This window comes from Ambystoma mexicanum, chromosome 12 (genome assembly GCF_040938575.1).
Source record: "Ambystoma mexicanum isolate Mex_15411 chromosome 12, UKY_AmexF1_1, whole genome shotgun sequence".
NCBI lineage: Eukaryota > Metazoa > Chordata > Amphibia > Caudata > Ambystomatidae > Ambystoma > Ambystoma mexicanum.
In genome coordinates, this window is record NC_090936.1 from 557,977,642 (window position 1) to 558,000,165 (window position 22,524).

At 48.3% G+C, this 22,524-nt stretch overlaps 1 protein-coding gene across 2 annotated transcripts in view; it reads right to left on the minus strand.

Moving 5' to 3' along the window:
• LOC138513768 (uncharacterized) overlaps positions 1-19,984 on the minus strand; it is a 28,429-nt gene extending 8,445 nt beyond the window's left edge. The window contains exons 1-2 of one of the 2 annotated variants that reach the window (XM_069628859.1): positions 19,947-19,984; positions 19,319-19,614 (exon numbers count right to left, since the gene is read on the minus strand). In XM_069628859.1, the coding sequence (XP_069484960.1) occupies positions 19,319-19,449 (131 nt within the window). In that variant the 5' untranslated portion in view covers positions 19,450-19,614; positions 19,947-19,984. The other variant, XM_069628858.1, reaches the window with a different exon arrangement.
• Between the last annotated feature and the right edge of the window lie 2,540 nt (positions 19,985-22,524).

The following is a 22,524-nucleotide window of genomic DNA, read 5'->3' on the forward strand; positions in this document are numbered from 1 at the left end:
GTCTCTCTGCTTTATCCATCAGGTCTATTGGAAATCTAGCTCTGGCAATCTGAAGACCAAACCAGAAAACTACACCACTGCAACAATGCTATCTATGACAAAAAGACGACTGACCCGCAATACAACACGCACAACACTACTACTAAATCAGCACTGATCCCAACCATAAAGGTGAAATAGATACTGCCCAAAACGTATAGTTCCATGACCTCTTTTGCTAACATGGTCCGAGGGCTGAGAGCTGTCACAGATGAAACAATCGTACAGTGATACCAAAATAAAACAATGTCCAATTAAGGCTCTATAAAAACAAGAACAAAGCATTCAACCAATTAAAAACATTGAAGATCCACCCCTATATGAAAATACAGACTTTAAAGTATTCTTGGTTGAAAGGCACAGGTGCTTAGGAAAAGATTTCAGCAGTAAAATGTCAGGTTCATGACGAGGTCTTTGAAAACGTACAGAAGTTGGGCTTAAAAAGCATTAAGTTCCTTTAAGGCAGAGTGAGGTCACTTCAAATACCTTATGTTCTTGAAGGCGCTGGCAGGGGATGTCAGGACGGCGGCGTTAGAGAAAATTCTGCGGCCTCGGATATGGAGAAGCAGAGACTGGCCTTCAGCAGCAAGCAGACCCTCCTCACTCAACACAGCATCAAGGTACTGCAGCGGCAACGATTTTGAGCTCAAAGAAGCAGATGAGCAGGTGGTATAGTTGTGTTGGGGATAGAAGACTTAGTGGGTTTCAAGTCCAGAGATAGCAAAGGGTGTGCTTAGAGCAAAATTCTGAGATGGTGGGGGTTCCAGCAGGAAAGTGCGGTATTAATCCTGGAGGTTCCTATGCAGTAACTTGGATGACATTGAGGGTGCCAAAACCACTATCAAGGTGTTTTGGAAATGCAAGGGGATCCAGGGCCAGGGGTCGCTTCTGTGGTTGCTGAGACACCGTCCAGGGTCTCAGGGGCAAGGAGAGTCCCTTCTTCCTTCCTTCCCAACCAGGACGTTTTGTAGAGGGCACTTGCAGGGGGTTCAGTCTCACCAGACGCAGGATCCTGGATAATATTGCATCAGATGCAGTAGGCCTTGCCACACAGCGGCTTCACCCCAAATGTGCCCTTGAGATGGGTAGGGAGAAAAGCTTTCCTCTTCCTTGGAAACTTCTTTCTATACTTCTAAGCAGAGGACTTTATCCACTTCAGAGTTCCAGGTAAATCCTTCTTGTCTTGGAGTACAAAGATAAAATAACTTAGAGGAGGGACTCTTCCCCACACTCCTTATATAGCCAAAATGCTACTGCAGACAGGTCCAGAGCAGGCCTGTTAAGGGCCTATCCAGGCTACTGTACCAAGCGTCCTTTGCCCCCAATTTCATACTCAGAGTGATTTGGCTAAAGAGGTTTAGGGAGCACTAGTACGATCCAAGATAGTGGCACCCCTCACTGATCGAAACCTCTCCTCTGGGCTACTATACTTGCACACCTTCCTCTTTCTGTCTGCCTACTTCAAAAAGGCTCCAGAAATAATCATCTCTGATGTGAAGGTGTCATTGTCATATCAGGACTGTCTTTGAAGTGCTGGTTCCCAGTGATCTCCTGGGGATGTTATCCGTCTCCCAGAGGACAGTGTCAGCCTTCCTTGGAGAGGGGGAAATCAAAATAGAAGCAACCTGAGCAGGGACCCACAAGGTTGCTGTGGGCACAAGCAGGCCAGACAGCTAATACCCACCAGCCTGTCATTGAGTTACCACCCTTAGCTGACACTTTTGGAGCAGCCCTGCTGCCTCTGCAGGGCAGTGGCATGAGAATGTCGGAATACTGTTCAAGAAAAGGTACATGGGTACAATTTGGCTTTTGACATGGAGCATTATGAAAGAGATGGTCTGATTAGCAGGCCTCTCTTTCAGAAACTGAATTGCCTGCATCCTTTCAAAAAGGCTGAGGCGTTTAAACCCTTGCAGATAGCTTTCCGTCACACTATCTTTGAAACCCAAGGCATGGTCTATAGACTGATAAAAGGAAGAAATTGGGTGACCGAATTCTGAAAACTACAGGGGTAGAACTCTGGAATAATTTACATGACTTCCTCTGAAGCGGTTCGGGAGCGCGGAGCAAAGCGAACGGGCACGATGAGCTGCAGAGATGCCAAGTGTTATTCTCCCACCCAAGGAGAACGCTCTCTTCAAACACATCCTACACTTGTTAAGGAATATACCCCTGAAGAAGAGAGGGAATAATTTCTCGCAACGCATTGGGTTTTGTTTTATATTAAAGCTTGTCGGTTTCACGACAACATTGGATGCCAAGAAGAACTTCTTTCATGAATGTTTAATGACTAACCATGTACTTCATAAATATCTCTATGAAATCTTTTATGTATACTTTATATAGAATTGTTTGTCTTTTATAAACCTAAGACAGTGTGCAGGGAACAGGAGTTCCCACACCTTGAGGACTTATTTCTTCTTTGCATACATGGGACTATCAAGTCTTGTCAAACACGACTGCACGCGAAGAAGTGGCTGAAGGATGCCAATCTTCACAAGAAAGAGGAAATCTCAAACAAAAATTGAGCAATCCACTGAGACGAGTGGATTGAAAGGAGAACATACATCATATAAGGAGAGGGAACGAGTACTAACAGAGAGCAGCATGTCTCCATACAGAGGAAGAACCCTGCTGATGTAAGCCGGGCCATCGGGGAACGTGGAGCCTGCAAAATCCAAATTTTCCGGGAGGAAAGTGAACGAACTATGAACTGGCAGCATAACCGAGAGCAGGAGAGAAATCAGTGGTGACGTGACCCTGAGAGAGTCAGGGTGGGCAGTGGACACATGAAACAACGCAGAGACCATCAGAGGCAGGCTGCTGCAGAAGACGCTGCTCCTGGAGAGATACTGAAGAAATTCAAAGTGTGAGGACCGCAGGCGAGGGACGCTGAGAAAGCAGACTCGCAAGTGCAGCGAAGAATGAGAACCGATGCCAGACCCATAAAAGTCCTAGGACCATTTCCAAAGAAGAGCAAAGGTAACAGGGGACCGGGGAGACACAGGAAGAAGGAAGAGTATACCATGGAGCAAATAACTCGTCACAATACAAATAAGAAATTACTACTAAATAGGCACCATCAGCAACGACCAGCAGGAGCCGACCAAAATCGTGGCTGAATTCAAAGGCCCGATTATATGGCTGCGTTCCACTGGATGACCTTGTTAGGGTGCGTATGGTGCTATACTCCCCTCCCCCCCCGCCCGCTACTGCCCACTACTTCTGCACTTAGCTATACGAAGACTACACCCGGAAACCCCTCAACATTGCCGCCATATCACAGCGCCATCCACTGCATTGAAAGGTAATGAAATCAATACCTCTGACTCATCTGCCATGCATACATTTTTTCTCGCCCAAACCCTTAGCTTCTTGTCACTGTTGTGGCCTACAAACTCTACTAATCAACTCTCAGTCTTTCTCCCTCTTCGATTTTGCTAGCTTAACTTGCACATCAGAACTTGCTGCCAGTTTGGACAGCCACGCATGCTGCGAAAGGAGTCCATCCTTACCTACACCTCTACCACTGATGGCTGCATGCAGAATCCTAGCAAGGCCCCCCTTCCGCTTACGGCTGTAGGTGCCCATTCTGTACCTTACACGCCTCATTACTGCAGCTATATTTAAACCAGTCTGCAACATACCGGACTTGTCCTACAGCTGTATATGTGTTTGAACTTGCCCATACCAGATTTGACCTGCAGCCGTGTGCTGTAGATGTATTTGAAGTTGCCCATACCAGATTTGGCTTGCAGCCTTGTGCTGTATATGTAATTGAACTTGCCTGTAACATACCTGACTTGACCTGCAGCCATGTGTTGTATATTGTAACTCAACTTGTCTGTAACCTACCTGGCTGACTGTATCCAATGTATCTAGTGCCTATATGCCCTTGGGCTTTGTGTGCTGCTATAAATGCAAAAAATATAAAGACCACTTCCAATTTCTTTAAAAATCTTAAGACACATATGTTCAATAAGTAATTCAATCCCTATGATACCCACTGTCACAACATTGAACAAACTCGCAGATGACCACATGTACCCTTAAGCACTTTCTTGTACTGCACTTACATTCTGGGACTTATTTTCTCTGGCAACCTCTTCCACCCTGCTTGATCCCTCTGCACTTACCTGCAGTGTCGTCACTAGATATCAGTATTAGGGGGGTGGGGGACAAACCAGGGGGGCACAAATACACAGTGGAGGGGCGGGGTGGTGGCACATCAAATAAGGGTCAACGTGCCAAACTGGTTTAAGTATACTCAGAATTTTACCAAGCCAGTAAAAAAAAAGGGACATAAAGCATGTTCAGAGTAGGTTTAATGCAATAAAGGTTTTGCATCAAATTAATATACATCCTAAAAAGCTAACTCATGTTCAACAGTTGCAAAAATGCCTGTGCACTCTGCAAGAGACTGCATTCTTTTAACTCAAGCAGACATCACTCCCAACACAGCTTCAAATGATGTGTTGGTAGAGGTGGTATTTAGCTGAAGATACATCACTTCTTGCTCAGCTTTTAATAATAGCTAGTCAAAAACAGTCAGTTTAACAGAAGAAATATCACTCGTACCTTAGTTTCAATTGATAGTCAATGACAGTCTGTTTAACAGATGAATTATCACAAAGGCGCAGAGTACAGGGTGCAAGGAGGCGACTGATCCCTTGGTTCATTAGAAATAGATTCAGGAATCTCACTTTGCCCCCCTAGAATCGTTTACAGTTTTCAGTTTCAGACTGTCCATAGCAGTAGCGGATGGTGAATTTTTTAATTGAAGGTATGTAAATGCCAGTGTGATGTGGCGTAGCGAGGGAGCCCAAACCAATCAAGAGGTGTTGGCGGGTTCTAGTCACATAATAAGTTACCATGCTTGCTTTATCAAAGAAACTCAATACAAAAAGGTCATGCCACAGTGAGAAATGGCTAGAATGGCTACACCAAAATGCCAGTCTAGACACGTAATAATAAGAGGTCCAATACAAAATAACATGCCAAAGTAAGCAATTGCTAGACTGGATTCCTTAAAATGCCAGTTTAGCTGCATAACACTTACCATGCTTGCTTTATCATAGATGCCCAGTAAGAAAATGCCAAGCCTGCGCCTCTGGGTCCACCAGCGCCTTGCACACAAAAGGCATTTCCCCACTCGCAGGATTGTCAAACTTAGATGGCCTCTGTACTTAATACGCACTCACTGTTCTGCAATGTGGTAAACTTGGCCTTGCCGCTCACTTCCTGCCTGCGTACACTCGTTTTGTCTGTCTTCCCCCCGCCCACTCCCTCCTACTCCATGGTGCTCTCTATCTCGCCTATCTTCTCTAACTGCTTCTCTATTGACTATCCTGCTCTCCTCACTAAATCTGGTAGGAAAAGGTTTAAAAAGGACATCATGGTCTCCAACCCAGGCCTCCCTATCGCTGACACCTACACTAGTGCCTGCTCCAAGGAAACTCTTACTGACATCCTCTTTTTCGTGCCTTCGCCTGACCTATGGACCCTTCATATGGTCTCTGTGCTCTCTCCTTTCTCCTCTTCTCCCATTAATGGTGGCACCCGTTGGGATGTCCTCTTGGCCTCCTTCCACTCCTCTAAGGCCATCATTAATGTCTACGCTAATGGGACCGTCTTGGTCCAAGGTCCTCAGGCCAACCTTCACCTCTTTGATAGACTCTTCCCACGCCTCATCAACTTCCTTTCCTCTCCTGCTGTCCCCCCTCCTCTGTCCTCGGCTACCTTGCCTCTACCCTCCCTCCCTCCCTGCCCCCTCTCGTGCTCCTTCACCTCCCTCTTCTACACCTCCGCAGGGCGTACCTCTGATCTGTAGCCCTCCCCGGAGGTCCTTCAAGGATGGCAACCTTTTCCACATTGCCACTCTTAACTCTCGCTCTGCCATCAAGCATTCTTCTGATATCTGTCACCTTCTTGAGGAACTGGACCTTGATGTCCTCGGTCTCACTGAGACATGGTTCACAGCCAGCTCTGTCACCAGCTTTGATACACTCCTACCTGACGGTTACAAGATCCTATCTGTGCCCAGACCCCACCGTGTAGGGGGGGTGTAGCCCTTATCTTCCCCGAGTGGATTCCTGCCACTGTCACTCCTACGCAGACCTACTCCTCTTTCGAATGCCTTGTCTGCCGCCTCTCTCTCTCTCTCTCTCTCTCTCCTAGCCATTCCCTTACCGTGGCCACTATCTATCGACCACCTGGTCACATCTCCTCCTTCCTCTCTGAGTGGGCTGACCTCTCCTCCTCACTCCTGTCCTCAACCACTCAACTCCTCCTTCTTGAAGACTTCAACATCCACTTGGATGCCTCCTGTCCCCCCACGGGACTCTTTCGTGATCTCTCTCTCACTCTCTATTCTCCCGTCTGGACCTATGCATTCTGCAGGGCACACTCTTGATGCTCTGATCTCTTCCGACCTTCCCCTCTCCGTCCCTCTCTCCACTCCTCTCTCCTGGAGTGATCACTTTCTGCTATCCTCCCACCTCACCCCCCCCTACCCCACAGGCAATGCCACCCTCATCACTGCCACCCACCTTCTTGGTCATCTGACCCATGAAGCGCGTGTCAGTTGAGGCTTTCGCTACCACCTTCTCGCCCCCTCCTCCCCCTTCGGCTGACTCCCACCCTGACACAGCCCTCTCCATGCTCCACTCTGCTATATCTGATACTCTTGATATCCTTGCCCCTGTCATGAGAGTCCGCCTGAAGCCCAAAGCCAAATGTAACTCCTGGTATGACTCGGATCTCGTCACCCTTAAACGCAAGTGCAGGGTGGCAGAGAGGAAATGGCGTGCCTCATGTTCATCCTCTGACAAACTGGCCTGCCGCTTGCTCCAAAGGCAATACCGTCTCTCCGTTCTCACCAAGAAGAGAGCCCTTATCCAAGCCCGCATCTCTGCGGCATCTAACAACTCGGCCGAACTCTTTAAAATCTGCAAGGAGCTTGCCAACCCTGCTGCTGTCTCTAACTCTCCTGTCCCCTCCCAGGCCCTCTGCACTGCACTGGCCTCTCACTTTATCTCTAAAACTCAGGACATCCTGTCCTCACTCTCCTCCTATCACCTCCCTCCCTCCCTCCCGTCCCGCCTCTTCCTCTGGCCCTTCTGAAGCCACCCCTCCTGCCTTCTTCTCTGCTGACGAGGTTTCCAGACAAGTCCGATCTATGAAAGTCTTGTCTAAACAGGTTCACCCCTGTTCCTCCAAAACTATCAAGGAACACCGACTCCCTGGCTCCGGCCCTGGCTGACTTTTGCAACCACTCCTTCGCCTCTGGAGTCTTCCCATCCCCCCTTAAGCACTCCCTTGTGCACCCTCTTCTTAAGAAACCCTCTTCTGACCCCTCCTGCCCGGCTAACTATCGCCCAATCTCCATCACTCCCTTCCTGGGCAAGCTCCTGGAGAAACTGGCCATCTCCCAGCTTAAGCTCCATGCTGAATCTGTTGGAAGTCTTCATGACCATCAATCTGGCTTCAGAGCTGCCAGAAGCACGGAAACTGCTCTCCTGAACATCCGTGAGGACCTGCTCTTGAATCTCGACTCCAACACTCCGTGTGTTCTCATCCTGCTCGATCTCTCCTCTGCCTTTGACACTGTCAACCACACCATCCTGCTCAACCGTCTCCGTGATAATCTGGGTATCACTGGTCAGGCTCTGGCGTGGCTGACCTCTTTCCTCTCCAATCGACCCTCCCAGGTCCAACTGGGGTCCTTCCTCTCTGACATCTTTTTCTCAACCTGTGGTGTCCCCCAGGGATCTAATCTTTCCCCCTGGCTGTTCAACCAGTATCTGGCACTCCTTGCCCACCGCATCGCCGCTCTCTGCCCCAACTTTCAGTGCTATGCGGACGATACCCAGCTCATTTTCAGGCTACCCTCGGCCTCCTCCTCTCCTTCCCTCATCTCTGACTGTCTGCCTGCTATCCAGGAATGGTGTGCCGCCAATGACCTCTGCCTTAATGCCAGTAAGACTGAGATTCTACTCATCGGCACACCCACCCCCTCCTTCCCTGCAGCTCTCTGGCCGGCCTCTCTTGGCCCTCTTCCTGTTCCTACCTGCAAGGCAAAAAACCTTGTGTTATCTTTGACTCCACACTCTCCTTCTCTCCGCATATATCCGTCGTCTCTAAGAAGTCACACTACCAGCTGCACCTCCTCAGAGGTATTCTTCCCTTCCTCTCCTTCCCCCAGAAGCTCACTGTCTCCCGAGCCCTGGTTCTCTCGAAGCTGGACTACTGTAACAGCCTCTATCTTAATCTGCCTGCTTCCACTATCCGCCCTCTGCAACTCATCCAGAACAGAACGGCGAGACTTGTCCTTGGCCTCAAGCCCAGGGACCGTATCTCTCCAGGACTGAAATCTCTACACTGGCTCCCAGTGGCTGCGAGGATAAAGTTCAAAACCCTCTGCATTGTCCACAAGGCCTTCTGGGGCCTGGGGCCTAAATACTTTCAACTCTCTCTTCCTAAATATCTTCCTTCCCGATCCCTTCGCTCATCCGTCTCCAACTCCCTCAGGGTCAGCCGCTTCTCTAAGCAACGTGCTGGGGGTAGATTTCTCTCCGCGCAGGGGCCTCCCTCTGGAACAGCCTTCCTGCCTCCCTGAAACTTGAGGAGAACCATCTCCGGTTCAGGAAGCACCTCAAAACCTTCCTCTTTGCTTCTGCTTTCCCTCTCCCTCTCCCGTGCTAATTCTTCGCTGAAACTGCACTGAATCTGCAACTGGGCCACTCTCCCCGACCCTGGGCCCAGCCACTCTCCACTTGCACTGCCTCCCTGGCAACCCCTGCACTGCGGGACTGTCTCTGTATCCCTCCAGCCCCCCCTTCCCTGCACTTACCTGCACTTACCTTGCACTTGCCACCAGCTGGCCCCTCCTTATTTATTTATTATTTATTTTATTCTACTTACCTTGTACTGCACTTCCCCCTCCCCCCTTGTACTTCCCCCCTCCCCACCTTGCACTTCTTCCCTTCCCCCTACCCCTGCACTTGCGCGATCTGAATGACACCTGGCCTAGTAGGATCGTTGTCTGTCTTCCCCCTGTTCCCTCCTCCCTGCCTCGTCGCGCCTTGAAACACTTGTGTATAGGCGCGTTACAAATGCCATATCATATCTCACACAATTTGATTATGTGTGCATGGGAGGCACTGGGGGGCTCAAGGGGCAGGCATGGTATTTTACTAGGCAACCATCATAGATGCCCAGTAAAAAAAATTAAAAAACATTGCTACCCACCCCCCAGCACCCTGCAAAGGGGCCCGATTGTGGCTGACGGCGAGGGGGGTTGTGTTGTCCAACAACCTCCCTCTGTCAAAATCAGCTCCACGGCCCAGTACATGCAGCATGCACTCGCTCATTCAAATGCACACCAATCATCATGCAATCACTGATTGCCCACAACACAAGCATACACACATTTAAATTAACATACCTTCTGCCCTGGTCTTCAATATTTACACTGGGCTGGCTCCTCAGCTCCTCCATAATTGCGAGGGTGCTTGTGTGTCGGCACATCCTTGCCCATTATGGAGAAGCCTCCAATGGTAAACAGTCAATTAATGTATTCACACGGTTAGTGTAGCTGGAAATGAAATACTGTTGACTTTGAAGTCATGTACACAAACTGCACTGTTGGTAATGCAGTGATTAAAGGATTAATAGACATACCCTTCAGTAGTAGGCTACCAGGGTAGCTCAGCAGGTTCAGTGACTGTTGCTAAAATGCTAAATACTGGCTGTAAATCTTATGACTTTTCCCCAATTAATTATAAAATACAAGTGCTATAAAATGTGTTTGGCCAGAGGGTGGGTTGGTAGGTCTCCTGATTATAATCAGGGTGGGGGAATGTATTCCCCATAGCGAAAGTCGAAAGTTGGCGCCCACCAACCCTCAGTTTAATTTCCTAATAACTGCTGCCACGCAATAGAAGCATTTATTTGTGATTAAGCCATTTGATAAGCATACAACAGCTTTAGAAATATATGCTGCGATAAAACACAAAGGAAAGGGTACTCAAAATCACAGGGTAGTTGTGTAGCAGTTCGACAAAATAATTACTACATTTTAAAGAAACTAGTGAATCCAAGTTTAAGAAGCCTGTTTCACTTTTATTTCTAAACAAGCGAAAGCAACAGTGTGTCCAGCATGTAGGCAGTCTGCTTTTAACAGTGTTGGCCCCCACCCCAGTGATATTCAGTGCCCATTGATTCCTATGGTGTCCCTTTAAGGCCAGAAGAACAAACTCAGGCTAGGCAAATAGACAGCAAACGTGCAAACGACGTCTCTGGCTTCTTTCGTCTTCTTGCTGACAGATTTTATCCATTGGCTGCGATTACTGGATATCGAGGCTTGAGCCTCATTACTCCATCCTCTCGGATTGAGTGTGTTGGATTTCTTCATGTTCTGTGTGGACTTGGCAAAGTGAAGGCTGGTTTCACAGGATCTTTCACACGATGGGCTGTGGGTAGTGGCCGAAAGGGTTTGCAGTGGTGGCAGCAAGTCCACTGCCGAGGATTCAGGTTCTGATCCAGTCCTTCCCAGAAGTTCTTGCTCAGCTACACTAGATGGTCATCCAACATATTGATGTCCAGATCCCTGTGAAGGTCAGCTGTCCTTGTGAAGAGTGGATCTCCATCCGCTATCCGCAGGGCCTTGTTCTGGACTATCTGTAGACTCATCCATGTCGATCCTGGCAGGTCATCCGTGGGAGGCACAAGTCAGAGTAGGTCTGATGATCGCCTTGTAGACGTTGATCTTTGTCCGGAGGGGCATGGACTTTGTCTTCAGGAGTGGGTACAGCGTAGCCAGCTTTCCTGATGCCTTCTGCTGAGTCTTCTCGATATGGCTTCACCAGTTGAGTTTGCTATCCAGTGTCACACCAACGAATAACAGCTGGGTGAACAGGCCCTTTTAAGGCTCCTGGAAAGATTTATTCGGCGGGGGCAGGGGAGCAATACCGCCAATAAGGGGCAAATAAGGGGCCCACTTCTAGGAACAGCTATACTTACCTGAAGTGGAATGCTCACTCACTCATCAAGGGTCTATGCAGACACAACCAAATCACCCTGGCAATCATCAACCTTCACTGTCTCTCTCAGTGCACGCACGAATCACTTGTCTTGCTGCATCATCTGTAAGGCAGTCACCCTCAAGTCATCCAGCTACCTCGCAGAGAAACACTGCATCTCCGGCAGACAGCACACCACCAGAAGCCAGGACACGTGCAAACTTGAAATCTGCTGCTGCACAATGTAAAGGACCAGAAAATAAGCCTTGTCTGCCTATGCCCCAAGACTATGGAACCTCCTCCCCGTTGGCATCAGACTTGCTCCTACAGTTCAGAAAAGAAATCAAGACCCACCTCTTCAAGGAATCTGCCCCAGGCCCCGTGCTGCACGAAGAGCGGCACGATGGAGGGCCTGGGGGGATAGGCGAAGGGTGGGGGGAACCAGAACGGCGCGAACAATAAAGGGAGGGGCAGCCAGTCGGCGCCCCCACCCGCAGCGTAGCCCAGGCAACCAGGCTCGTAGAGGTAAGGTGCGAGAATTAGCAGCATGGGGTCAGGAGGAAGTCCTGCCCCCCACAGCTAGTAACAATGGGCTAAAGGGGTATAAAAACCCCAGAGAAGGAAGGAGAACCACATTCAGGCAAGGAGCTCACCTAGCACGGGTAGGCTCCCAACACCTGGATCAGGGGGGGAGAAGAACGTTTTGTCGTTTTGCCTCTACGGGCTTTTCGGGATTCCGTTGTCTTCATTGTTTCTCCCCCGCTGCCGTGAACTCTGTGAAGATTGGAAGCGGGAGTTTGCGCCGGTCGAGAAGAAGACCAGAAGCGGGCAGCAGCGCGACGCCGGAGCCGCGTCGTGAAGGTATCATCGGGGAGAGGAGCCACGGCAGAGGAGTGAAGTCGGAAAAGACCAGAAGCGGGCAGCAGCGCGACGCCGGAGCCGCGTCGTGAAGAGGAGCCACGGCAGAGGAGTGAAGTCGGGACCAGAGCCCTGCTGTGAGTCCGGGTCCAACAAATAAATATCACGCACTGTGGATAATAATAAGCAGTGCTCAGGGGCCTGTGCTCGGAAATCGGTCGGAGTGGCGCCCAGTCGTCATTCAGTGCTCAGGTGCCTGTGCTCGCTGCGAGCACATACCGTGGCGCAACGTATGCGTGTGTTGCCTTTGGACGCCAGGGTCATTGATTTAAGCCGGTCTCCGCGGCACAGTCAGTAAGTGTTCTGACTTGTACTTGAGAGGTTGGGGGTTCGAGCCAAAACTCTAACTTCAAAATGCTGAAAGTGTTGTGAAAAATAATTACGGTTTCCTAATCCCGCGTCTGCAGGAAGTCAGGCGCCAGAGGGGAGGAAGTCAGGCGCAGCGTCGGTCAACTTTCCCTGACGCGTGTGCAGGAAATCAAGCGCCGGCATCAGGGGTGCAGGCAATAAGAGTCCGGTGGCGCAGACAAAAAGCCTGCGAGCTAGCAGTACAGGAGACCCGAGTTCTGGTCCCACGCTAGGTGTGTCATTTTTTCGTTGCAACTTTTTTCTAACTTAGTGTAATATTTCGGCAGAAGCCAAACCTCCAACTACAAAATTCCGAAAGTGTTCTGAAAAATAATTATTCTTTGTGGCACAGTCAGTAAGTGTTCTGACTTATACCTGAGAGGTTGGGGGTTTGAGCACGATATTCTTGCTGAACTGACACTCATCCCACATAGAGAGGAAGATCCCGGAGTAAAAAAGCACAGGAAGAAATGGCTGAAGCTAGGGCAAGAAGAGCGCAGGAATTTAGCACATGGGCTAAAAAAGCAGAAAAAGAATATGGAGCACAATGGGTGCTGGAGCTAATGCAGAAGGAGGAGAAGGCAAGGGCAATGTCGCCTTTGCTATTAGAGGAGTCCTGCGGCAGCGAAGATGAGGCTATAATACCGCAAGGGCAGAAACGGGCAACAGAAGTGGCGGAGGGGCCGCAGGAACAGCCAGTGGAACCCAAGAAAAAACAAAAGAAGAACAAAAAAGGTAAAGAAAAAATTGATAATAATATGGGGGAAAAAATTGTAAAAAAGTTAAAAGAATGCATAACGGTTCAGGGTAAGTCGCCCAGAGCTCAAGAGGGGAAAGAGAAAAAACGAAAAAACCACAGGGCCAAACAAATGGCAGAAGTTACATCTGACGAGGAGGAGAGTAGCGAAGATGAAGAAAGAGAGCATCTAAAGGCTTGGGTGAGATGGAAGGGGGTAATACGCAAGGATAAGCAGAAGAGGTCTGGGGCAGAAGGGGCTGGGAGTGGCCAGGGAACTGATGACTCCGGCTCAGGCAGTGGGGTACCCATCACGCAGGGCAATGGACAAGGGGGGCTACCAGGGGCCGCCCCGCAAGGGGCACTCCCCAGCATACCGGTGGCACCGGCCGGGGTCTCTAGCATAGCAGTTCAAGAACCTGCCACAGTAATGACGAAATATGGCAGAGCAACAGTGGGGAAGGATGCACAGGGACGGTCGATAAAGGCTCAGGCCTGGTACATTAATGAGAAAGTGAAGGAGAAGATATGGAGGAAGGAATTTATAGATATCTTCTCATTGCTAGACATACAGAAGAGAGGCCAGAATGTAGCACTAGAGGATATGAAAGAAGATGAAAGGATTACTGAAGAGGGCACCGGTAGCTAGGAATTTCGATAATTGGACAGCGGCCTTCCAAATTATGTTGACCATTATCCTGCAGAAATATCCAGAAGATGGGCTGTCACTAGTAACATACCAACAGAGGGTGTTAAAAGTTTACAAAGCATTTGGGGGGGATGCATGGAAAGAATACGATCATGAATTTAGAAAGGAAATGGATTGTTTCCCGGACATAGGTTGGGACGAAGAGAATTTCAATCTATACATATTTAATGTGCTAAAAGAAAAATGGGACACTAGGGAACAGAGCAGTTCTGGGGGCTATCAAAGAAGGCAATATTGGCAGTACGATTCCAGAAACGATTATAGATATGGGAACAGAAGATACGAGAACAACTATGACAGATCAAGAGAGCAGAGCTTTCGGAGTAGGCAATACAACACACAGAGAAGTTGGCAGAACAATATACTGCCAACAGCGCAAGGGAACGGGCGAAGTGCCAATGGGCCGACTAGGACAGAGGCAGCACAATGAAAACGGGGTACCATGCAGCTGGGGCAAGAAATGCAAGTTTAGCCACAGATGTGAAAATTGTAGGGGCGAGCATAGTACAGCAAAGTGCACCAGAACATCATCTAGCACACACAGGGCGCTGGAGAAAAGGAACTGAAAAAAGTATTGAAAAAGGGGCCACATCCGTAAAAATTGAAAGAATGGAAAAGTGGCTACAGATGTTCCCAGACACAGAAATCGCAAAGACAATCAGGAGAGGCTTCCAGGAGGGCTTCAGAATACCTTTTGAGGGTCAGGGTTCCCGGAATATCCCAAAAAACCTGAAATCTGCCTTAGAAAACAGAATGTTGGTGGGCCATAAGATCAGGAAAGAAGTAGAACTGGGAAGGATAGGGGGACCATACAGGGCCCCCCCATTTGACGAATATATATGCTCACCATTGGGTCTGGTCCCAAAAAAGGAACCAGGCGAGTACAGGCTAATACATCACTTATCATACCCCCCTGGGGCATCAGTAAACGAGGGCATATCACAAGAATCAGCATCAGTGACATATGCAGATTTTCAAGATGCAGTGCAGATTGTCAGGAAAGCGGGGAAAGGGGCATGGATGGCGAAGGTAGACATAAAATCAGCCTTTCGCTTATTACCAGTCAGCTGGGAATCCCAGAGGTGGCTATGCATGCACTGGGAGGGTGAATATTATGTTGACAAATGCCTGCCAATGGGTTGCGCTATCTCATGTGCATATTTTGAGAAAGTGAGTTCTTTCTTACAATGGTCACTCACAAAAGAGCTAGAGGAGGCACAAGTGGTCCACTACTTGGACGATTTTTTGTTTGTGGGGCCGCAGGGTTCCGAGCTATGTAGGATAACCTTAAACAAATTCATTTCATTAATGGAGGAGTGGTGTTTTCCGCTGGCGAAAGAAAAGACAATGGGCCCTACTCAGAGAATACAATTTCTGGGTATAGAAATAGATTCACAAATAGGAGTGTGCAGGATCCCGGAAGAAAAGGCGACAGACCTTTTGAGTGCAATTGAAAGCCTAAGGGGAAAAGACAAAGCCAAGGTTAAGGAGTTACAATCACTGGCAGGAAAACTAAACTTTGCTGGATGGGTTATACCGCAAGGCAGGATATTTCAGAGAAGGATCGAACAGCGAACAAGAGGGGCAAAAGAGGGTCACCACAGAGTGAGAATTGGCGGAGGTATCAAGAAAGATTTGGAAGTATGGGGTATATTCCTGAAAGCATTCAACGGAGCAATAATATGGCGCTCACCACTAAACGAGGAAAGCAATAGGGTTCTGTTTACAGACGCAGCCGGGGGTTTTGGTTTTGGAGCAATCCTGGGTACAAGCTGGTGCGCAAAGGGGTGGCCAAATGCATGGCGGGAGGCAGCCTGGACGAGTAATATCACATTGGAGCTGTTCCCCATCTGGGTAGCTCTATGTGCTTGGGAGGCAGAGCTGAATAGCAAGGAACTGAATGTGTGGTCGGACAATATGGCGGTAGTACATGTGGTAAACAATAGGAGCGCATCATGCCCGCTGGTATTGGAATTGATGAGGGCAATTACTTTGGAGTGTCTGAATAATAACGTGGCACTAAGGGCGAGGCATATCGCCGGGGAAGCAAATGTGGTCGCTGATGCCTTGTCTCGTTTCCAGTGGGACAAATTTCGAGAGCTACGGCCGGACGCAAACAGGATAAAGACGCCCACGCCACGAAAGGCATGGGCCCCGTTAGAAGCAATGGAGAATAAACGGTCAGCTACCAGGTTGACTCAGAAGAGGAGGTACAAGGCCAGGTGATAGAAAGATTGGCCAGGAACGCCATAACATACAAGACCGGTAAGCAATACAAGAGGAATGTAAATAATGTGTTAAAAGAAACTGGCTTACAAAATGTGGGGGAGATCACAATCCCCCAAATGTGTGCATTCCTGGAAAAAGCATTTGCGCAAGGGAAAAGAAAAAAGCTGGCCGGCAGCTCATTTAGCCGCCGTCGCATACACAGCAAAGGTGGCAGACCCAACTTGCAGCCCTAGGATAAAATATGCAATTAAGGGCTGGGCAAAATTGGAAGGAAAGAAGCCGGACGGGAGGAGACCCCTTAATTTTGGCAAAATGATAAAACTCTTGCAGTTGTTGGAAAACACGTGCAGCGATAGTTATGAGACAAAGCTGTTCAGGGCAGCATTTGCGCTAGCATATTACGGGGCTTTCAGGATCGGGGAAGTAGTAGCACGCAACACGGTGGTAGGGGACGGCCTGGCAAGAGAGGACATCTGTGTGGGGTCCAAGGGCATGTCTATTCTACTTAGGAAATCAAAGACAGACCAAATGGGAAAAGGCAGAACAATAGAGCTAAATTGCATTAAGGATAGGGGGCACTGCCCCAGGTGCATTACACAAGAATTCATCGAGGTACGGCCCAATGTAGGGGGCCAACTACTAATCCATAGGGACGGCAGGGCCCTCAGCAGATACCAATTCCAGGCAGTGCTAAAGAAAACCATAGCCACAGCGGGATGGGAGGCAGCCGAATTTGGTACTCATTCCTTTAGAATAGGGGCAGCCACATCAGCATGGGCAGGAGGTTTGGGAGAGAAAGGAGTGAAAAGGATAGGGGGATGGAGGTCTCAAGACTTTAAAAGATATGTAAGAGAACATTTGATATGATTTCTTCCTCATCACCCCCATGCAGATACGAGCCCATTCAAGTCGGCATGGATAGTCAGCCATTCATTCGGTTCCGGGCAGGCAGGTGGATCGAAGATTTCAGGGAGGGTCTACATTTTAAAAAAAACAACTTCTTTGTGGGGCCTTCCTGGGATGCATTGGGAGGACATCCACGACCGGTTGTCGGATTTGATCGGTTTCAGGGATCCACCCGAGTACCTGGTAATCCACCTGGGCGGAAATGATCTAGTCAAAACAAATAAAGGGGAACTGCTGCGCAACATGTGCGAGTCCCTAAGGGCGCTAGCACATTGCTGGTGGAAAACCGAAATTTTTATGTCAGATTATCACACGCAGAATTTGGTACGGCGCGCACAGGAGGCATGCAATCGAAGTTGCAAGGAAAAAGCTCAACAAAGCTGTAGAAAAATACTGCAAAATCATGGGGCTACAGTTCATAAAGCATGGTTTGTCCCAGAATAATCCCGACCTGTTCCACCGGGATGGAATACATTTGTCCAACAAAGGGATGCGAATTTTTACGGATAACATTTTTAGAGCATTAGCGGAATGAGGTTGCAAATAGGGACGCTCTTTTGGGGGGGACCTGAGCGGCCGAGGCTTCACCCACTCAGGTGTGGCGGCACGTGTCCAGGATCGGATGCCCCGGGTAAATTAGACCAGCCAAGAAGTGGGAGGGGCATCTACACATCCGGACACGATGGGCCCAAAAGCGAGTGGTGTCATTCATTATTTGCCATGATATTATTGGTACAAATATTTGTAGAAATAAAATAAGCCTACAACCTTAAATTTTTTCCACCAACATGCATCTATGTCTGTTTATTACTGCATTTTTCTGTTGGGGACCAGGGTTAGGGGATCTGAGCGAAGGGGAACTCACACTACTCAGCCTATGCCCCAGGCCCCGTGCAGCACGAAGAGCGGCACGATGGAGGGCCTGGGGGGGTAGGCAAAGGGTGGGGGGGAACCAGAACGGCACGAACAATAAAGGGAGGGGCAGCCAGTCGGCGCCCCCACCCGCAGCGTAGCCCAGGCAACCAGGCTCGTAGAGGTAAGGTGCGAGAATTAGCAGCATGGGGTCAGGAGGAAGTCCTGCCCCCCCCCAGCTAGTAACAATGGGCTAAAGGGGTATAAAAACCCCAGAGAAGGAAGGAGAACCACATTCAGGCAAGGAGCTCACCTAGCACGGGTAGGCTCCCAACACATGGATCAGGGGGAGAGAAGAACGTTTTGCCACCCAACCCACCCAGCTAATGGTTAAGGAGAAAAGAATATGGAAAAAGAACACAGAGTACTCCCTTCGGTACACGGTCACAGAATGTCGTAGGCGGCGGCACGTGTCCAGGATCGGATGCCCCGGGTAAATAAGACCAGCCAAGAAGTGGGAGGGGCATCTACACATCCAGACACGATGGGCCCAAAAGCGAGTGGTCATTCATTATTTGCCATGATATTATTGGTACAAATATTTGTAGAAATAAAATAAGCCTATGGCCTTAAATTTTTTCCACCAACATGCATCTATGTCTGTTTATTACTGCATTTTTCTGTTGGGGACCAGGGTTAGGGGATCTGAGCGAAGGGGAACCCACACTACTCAGACTATCTCCTCCTTGACATCTAGGCCATCACGTTGCCTCCCGCCCTTCACTCCCCACCACCCAGTACAGCTGTACCTCTCCTCTGTCTCCCTCTTTATCAGTTCTGTTGTTATCACTCCGTTATGCAGTGTTGTACACCTCTGTAAAGAGCTTAGTTATGTATCTGCATTGGTGTATAACTCTAAAGTGCTGTTGCTTCTCGAAGCTGGGTCTGCGCTCAATAAATACCATAATAATAATGTTCCAACGCTGTGAATTATCACACCCTCTCATCATCACCCACTCTCCCTGCTGGAAAGTGACGTGTCTTGCATAGCATCTTTACAAATCAACGATACTCATGTGACATTGTAATAGAAATTCCTCTTTACATTAAAATGATGGGTCCATCTTCAACTTTCCACTGAACTGTGTTGGGCTGGAGAATTATTTTACCCCCAACAAGGGTCAGCAGGTTTATGCATTTTAAATGAACGTATCTCCACCGCGTGTATTTAATCCAGTCCAGCATTCGGACAACAGCACTTTGCTTTAAGCACGCTTGTAAGGAAATACACGTCTGACTTGCAAAAAAAACAAAGGACTGGGCGAGAAACTCATGCTATGGGTTCATGTCCGCTTTCTTCGGGGGGCCAGGCTAAACGACAATAATATGCCCCCTCTCTCCGGTTGTATACCGGAAAATTACAAAAGTAGTCACTAAAATAAGGCCGCTTGGCCTACTGCACCCTGTGGAAACGTGTATATTATTATTTTGCCACCGTGACTTGTCGGCCATTTTTCGCTTGCATAACGCCTTACAAACTGGCAGGGAGATCAGACTTACCCAAGTGTACTGGCGTTCTGCACTCCCATAGGGACAGCGTCATCAGTCCCGCTCTCATCCCCGTCCGACCCTTCTTCACTGGAGGAGTCATAACCCGCAAGCAGCCCCAGCGAGCTCGGGACTCCGGACATAATCACTAGGCGACGCTGCTCCTTTGAAGTAACAGTAGGGCTCCCTGCGATTTTTCCCCCGGATCCTCCTCAGATCAAATCTACTGCAATAGTGCGAACTCATCTGAGAGTGGGCAGGAATTGTCTGGCAACCTGTTTAGGTGAATATTTTCTAAATCCCAATACCTAAAAACAAGCACGCCAAATATATGCGTTGAAAAGTTACACACGCTAGCGCTCACTCCAGCAACATACAGAGCAGTTAATCAATCAAACGCCCCGTTCCTCCTTCCCACGCCCCTTCCTTTTCATGTTCTACGTTTTCTCTCTGGTGATGATTCCCTCGCCCTTCGTTTTATGCGAAATAACAGACTTTTGGTATAATGCGCTAAACTAAGCACCGGCATCATTTCTACATACCACCCCACGCTTCCGTTCGTGGGTCTCCTGCCTCCAATAAATGACTACTATTAGGATTTCAATAAATTACTGTGACCCAAGATTTTTCTGCAAATTACCGGAAGAAAAGAACGCAATTTTGACGCTTGCGTCGCATCACGTGACCAACCACCAGTACGTAGCAGTATATCTGATCTTCAAGTGATAGAGGCAGATGGAGGGGTGATTATCTCCTTGTTTCACACACCACAGAGGCACACCCTACAAAAATATACATATTCGGCCATTTTGCCTAACTCCGCCCTCTACACTAAAGGTACACACTTTTTTCGCCTATCCGCTTCAAGTGCTACATCAGAATATTCAGTACAGTTCTCTCTGGGTTTATTTTTTTGTAATGCTTTATAGGGCGGATTTCCGGTAATCTTCATTACTCGTGTAGACCTACTCTTCCTCGTCACAGTGTTTCATTTTAATTCCTCCACCGCAGGAATCCTCCCTCAGAATCTTTTCCTACTTGGCCCAACCCCTCCTCAGGAGGTACAGCATCGCCCATACCCACAATTCCTCAGTTTTATTCTTTAGCAGAATCGTGGGATTCCCATACCAGGGAGGGTAAGGAGGAAGGCCAGTATTCTGACAATGAAGAGGACTAGGAGTAATGAAGAAATGTGTATTTGTCTTCTATAGTTTACAAGTAAACTTGTTAACACTATTAATAATTATATTAGTTAATTATACAATATTCATACACTCTAATAAAATAAATGAATGCTAGCTCAAATAGTGCAATTTTACAAAAGCTAAAATACTTTTCATATATGTTATGTTAAGTTGACTTATAGCGCTCACCGTTACCATTTGCATGAGCTCGAGGCACTCACTTGCCTCTCAAAGAAAGTGGGTTGGGTAGGTTAGTGGGGGAAGAGGGAATACGATATCATAGCTTTCAACTCACACGCTTTTGGCGGGTGTCACCCGCCTTGTAAAGCGCTGACTCACCCGCCAAACCTCCTGCACGCCCATTCATTTCAATGGGCGTCTCACCCGCCAAAAACAAAATCGGGTGTTTTCACCCGCCTATGCGACACAAATGGTTGAGAGCTATGCGATATAGGTTGTGCTTTTCTGTTGGTGCTTGTAGAACCAAGAGAAACTGGTGTCTTAGCAAGTCGGATTTCTAAGTGTATTTTGATTGTGTGCACTCGGGTTACTGTGGACGGAAGGGAAACGTCCAGTCACTGGGTTGTTTGTTTGCAGCAGTTGGTGCTTATGGCGGATTTGGGTTGTATGTTTGTGTGAGGTGCAGGGGTGTTGCTAGGTCTTGAAAAGATCCGGGGCTACACTAAAATCGGGACATGGGGCTAGCTAGTTGTAGCCCCTGAGCTTTTAACCCGGGGCTAAAACCAAAAGACCCCGGGCTATATCCCGTCAGCCCCCACACCCTGTAGCAACGCCTCTGGTGAGGTGAGACTTGCCAGTTAGTCCATGTGAGGTATGTGTGGTGTATTTTGGGGAGGAGCGAGGAGTAGAGATGGTTAATGATTAGTACGGAGTCTTTGTTTTTTGTTGGTTACGAAATCCGTACTGTCATTCAATTGTCTCGATTCCCGGGTGATATTGCTCAGATTGCCCGTTTTATGCTAATCACTGTGAGCTAAATAGCCATGTTTTCAGTTGTTTTCTGAAGGTGAGGTGGTCTTCTGTCATGCTTATCTCCTTCGGGATTGAGTTCCATAGATTGGCAATTAGACATGCTGTTCCTCCGAATTTCCCTTTTTTGTAATGTTTCATTTCGAGTTGGAAGTTGCCGCCTTATCTTAGGTTTTTTTCCTGGTTGGTAGTTGTTGATCTTGGCGTGGAGAAATTTGCCTCCCTGTCCGTGTAGTGATTTGTGGGTGATGCAGAGGGCTTTGGAGTTAATGCACTTCTTTACAGGGAGCCAGTGTAGACCTCTCAGTGCTGGTGCAATGTGGTCTCTTCTGTTTAGTCTCAGGAGTGTCCTTGCTGCAGTATTTTGGATGTGTTGGGGATATTTTAGTGAGCCATTCTGGCATTGCAAGATAGAGGCTGTTCCCATAGTCATTCTTGATAACACCAAGGAGATCATAACAAGGGTTCTGTGTGGTAAGGAGAGTTAGGGGAGAATCCCTCTAATTAGTTGCAGGAGGTATAAGCATTTCTTTGCTGTAGCAGTGACTTGTGGTTCTAGTGAGAGTCCATTGCCCATGTGTATTCCCTTATTTTTTATCACAGCAGATGCTTTCGGTTGGGTTCCCATGCCAGGTGGCCAGTTCAGTTGTGTGTCTGTTGCGTTATCCTCTGGGGGTGAGATCATTATTTCTGTTTTGTTCGGGTTTAGCCTGAGCTTGGTGTCATCCAGCTGTATATGTCAGTGAGGCATTTGTTGAGGGTGTTGTTTGGTTCTTGAATTGAGGCTTTCTTGACAATGAGTTGGGTATCATCTGTGTAGTTGTAAGCGGTCTTTTCATGGGTCAAAATGATTTTCATTAAGGGGGACATGTCGATGTTGAAGAGGAGTGGTGAGAGGCTAGAGCCTTGTGGTACGCCACAGGAGATGTTTTTGATGTTAGAAGTAAATGGTGGTAGGTAAGTTATTTCAGTTCAATTAGTGAGGAAAGATTTAGCCATTGTAAAGCAGAGTCTTTTACGCTGCATTCCTCCAGTCTCTCGATT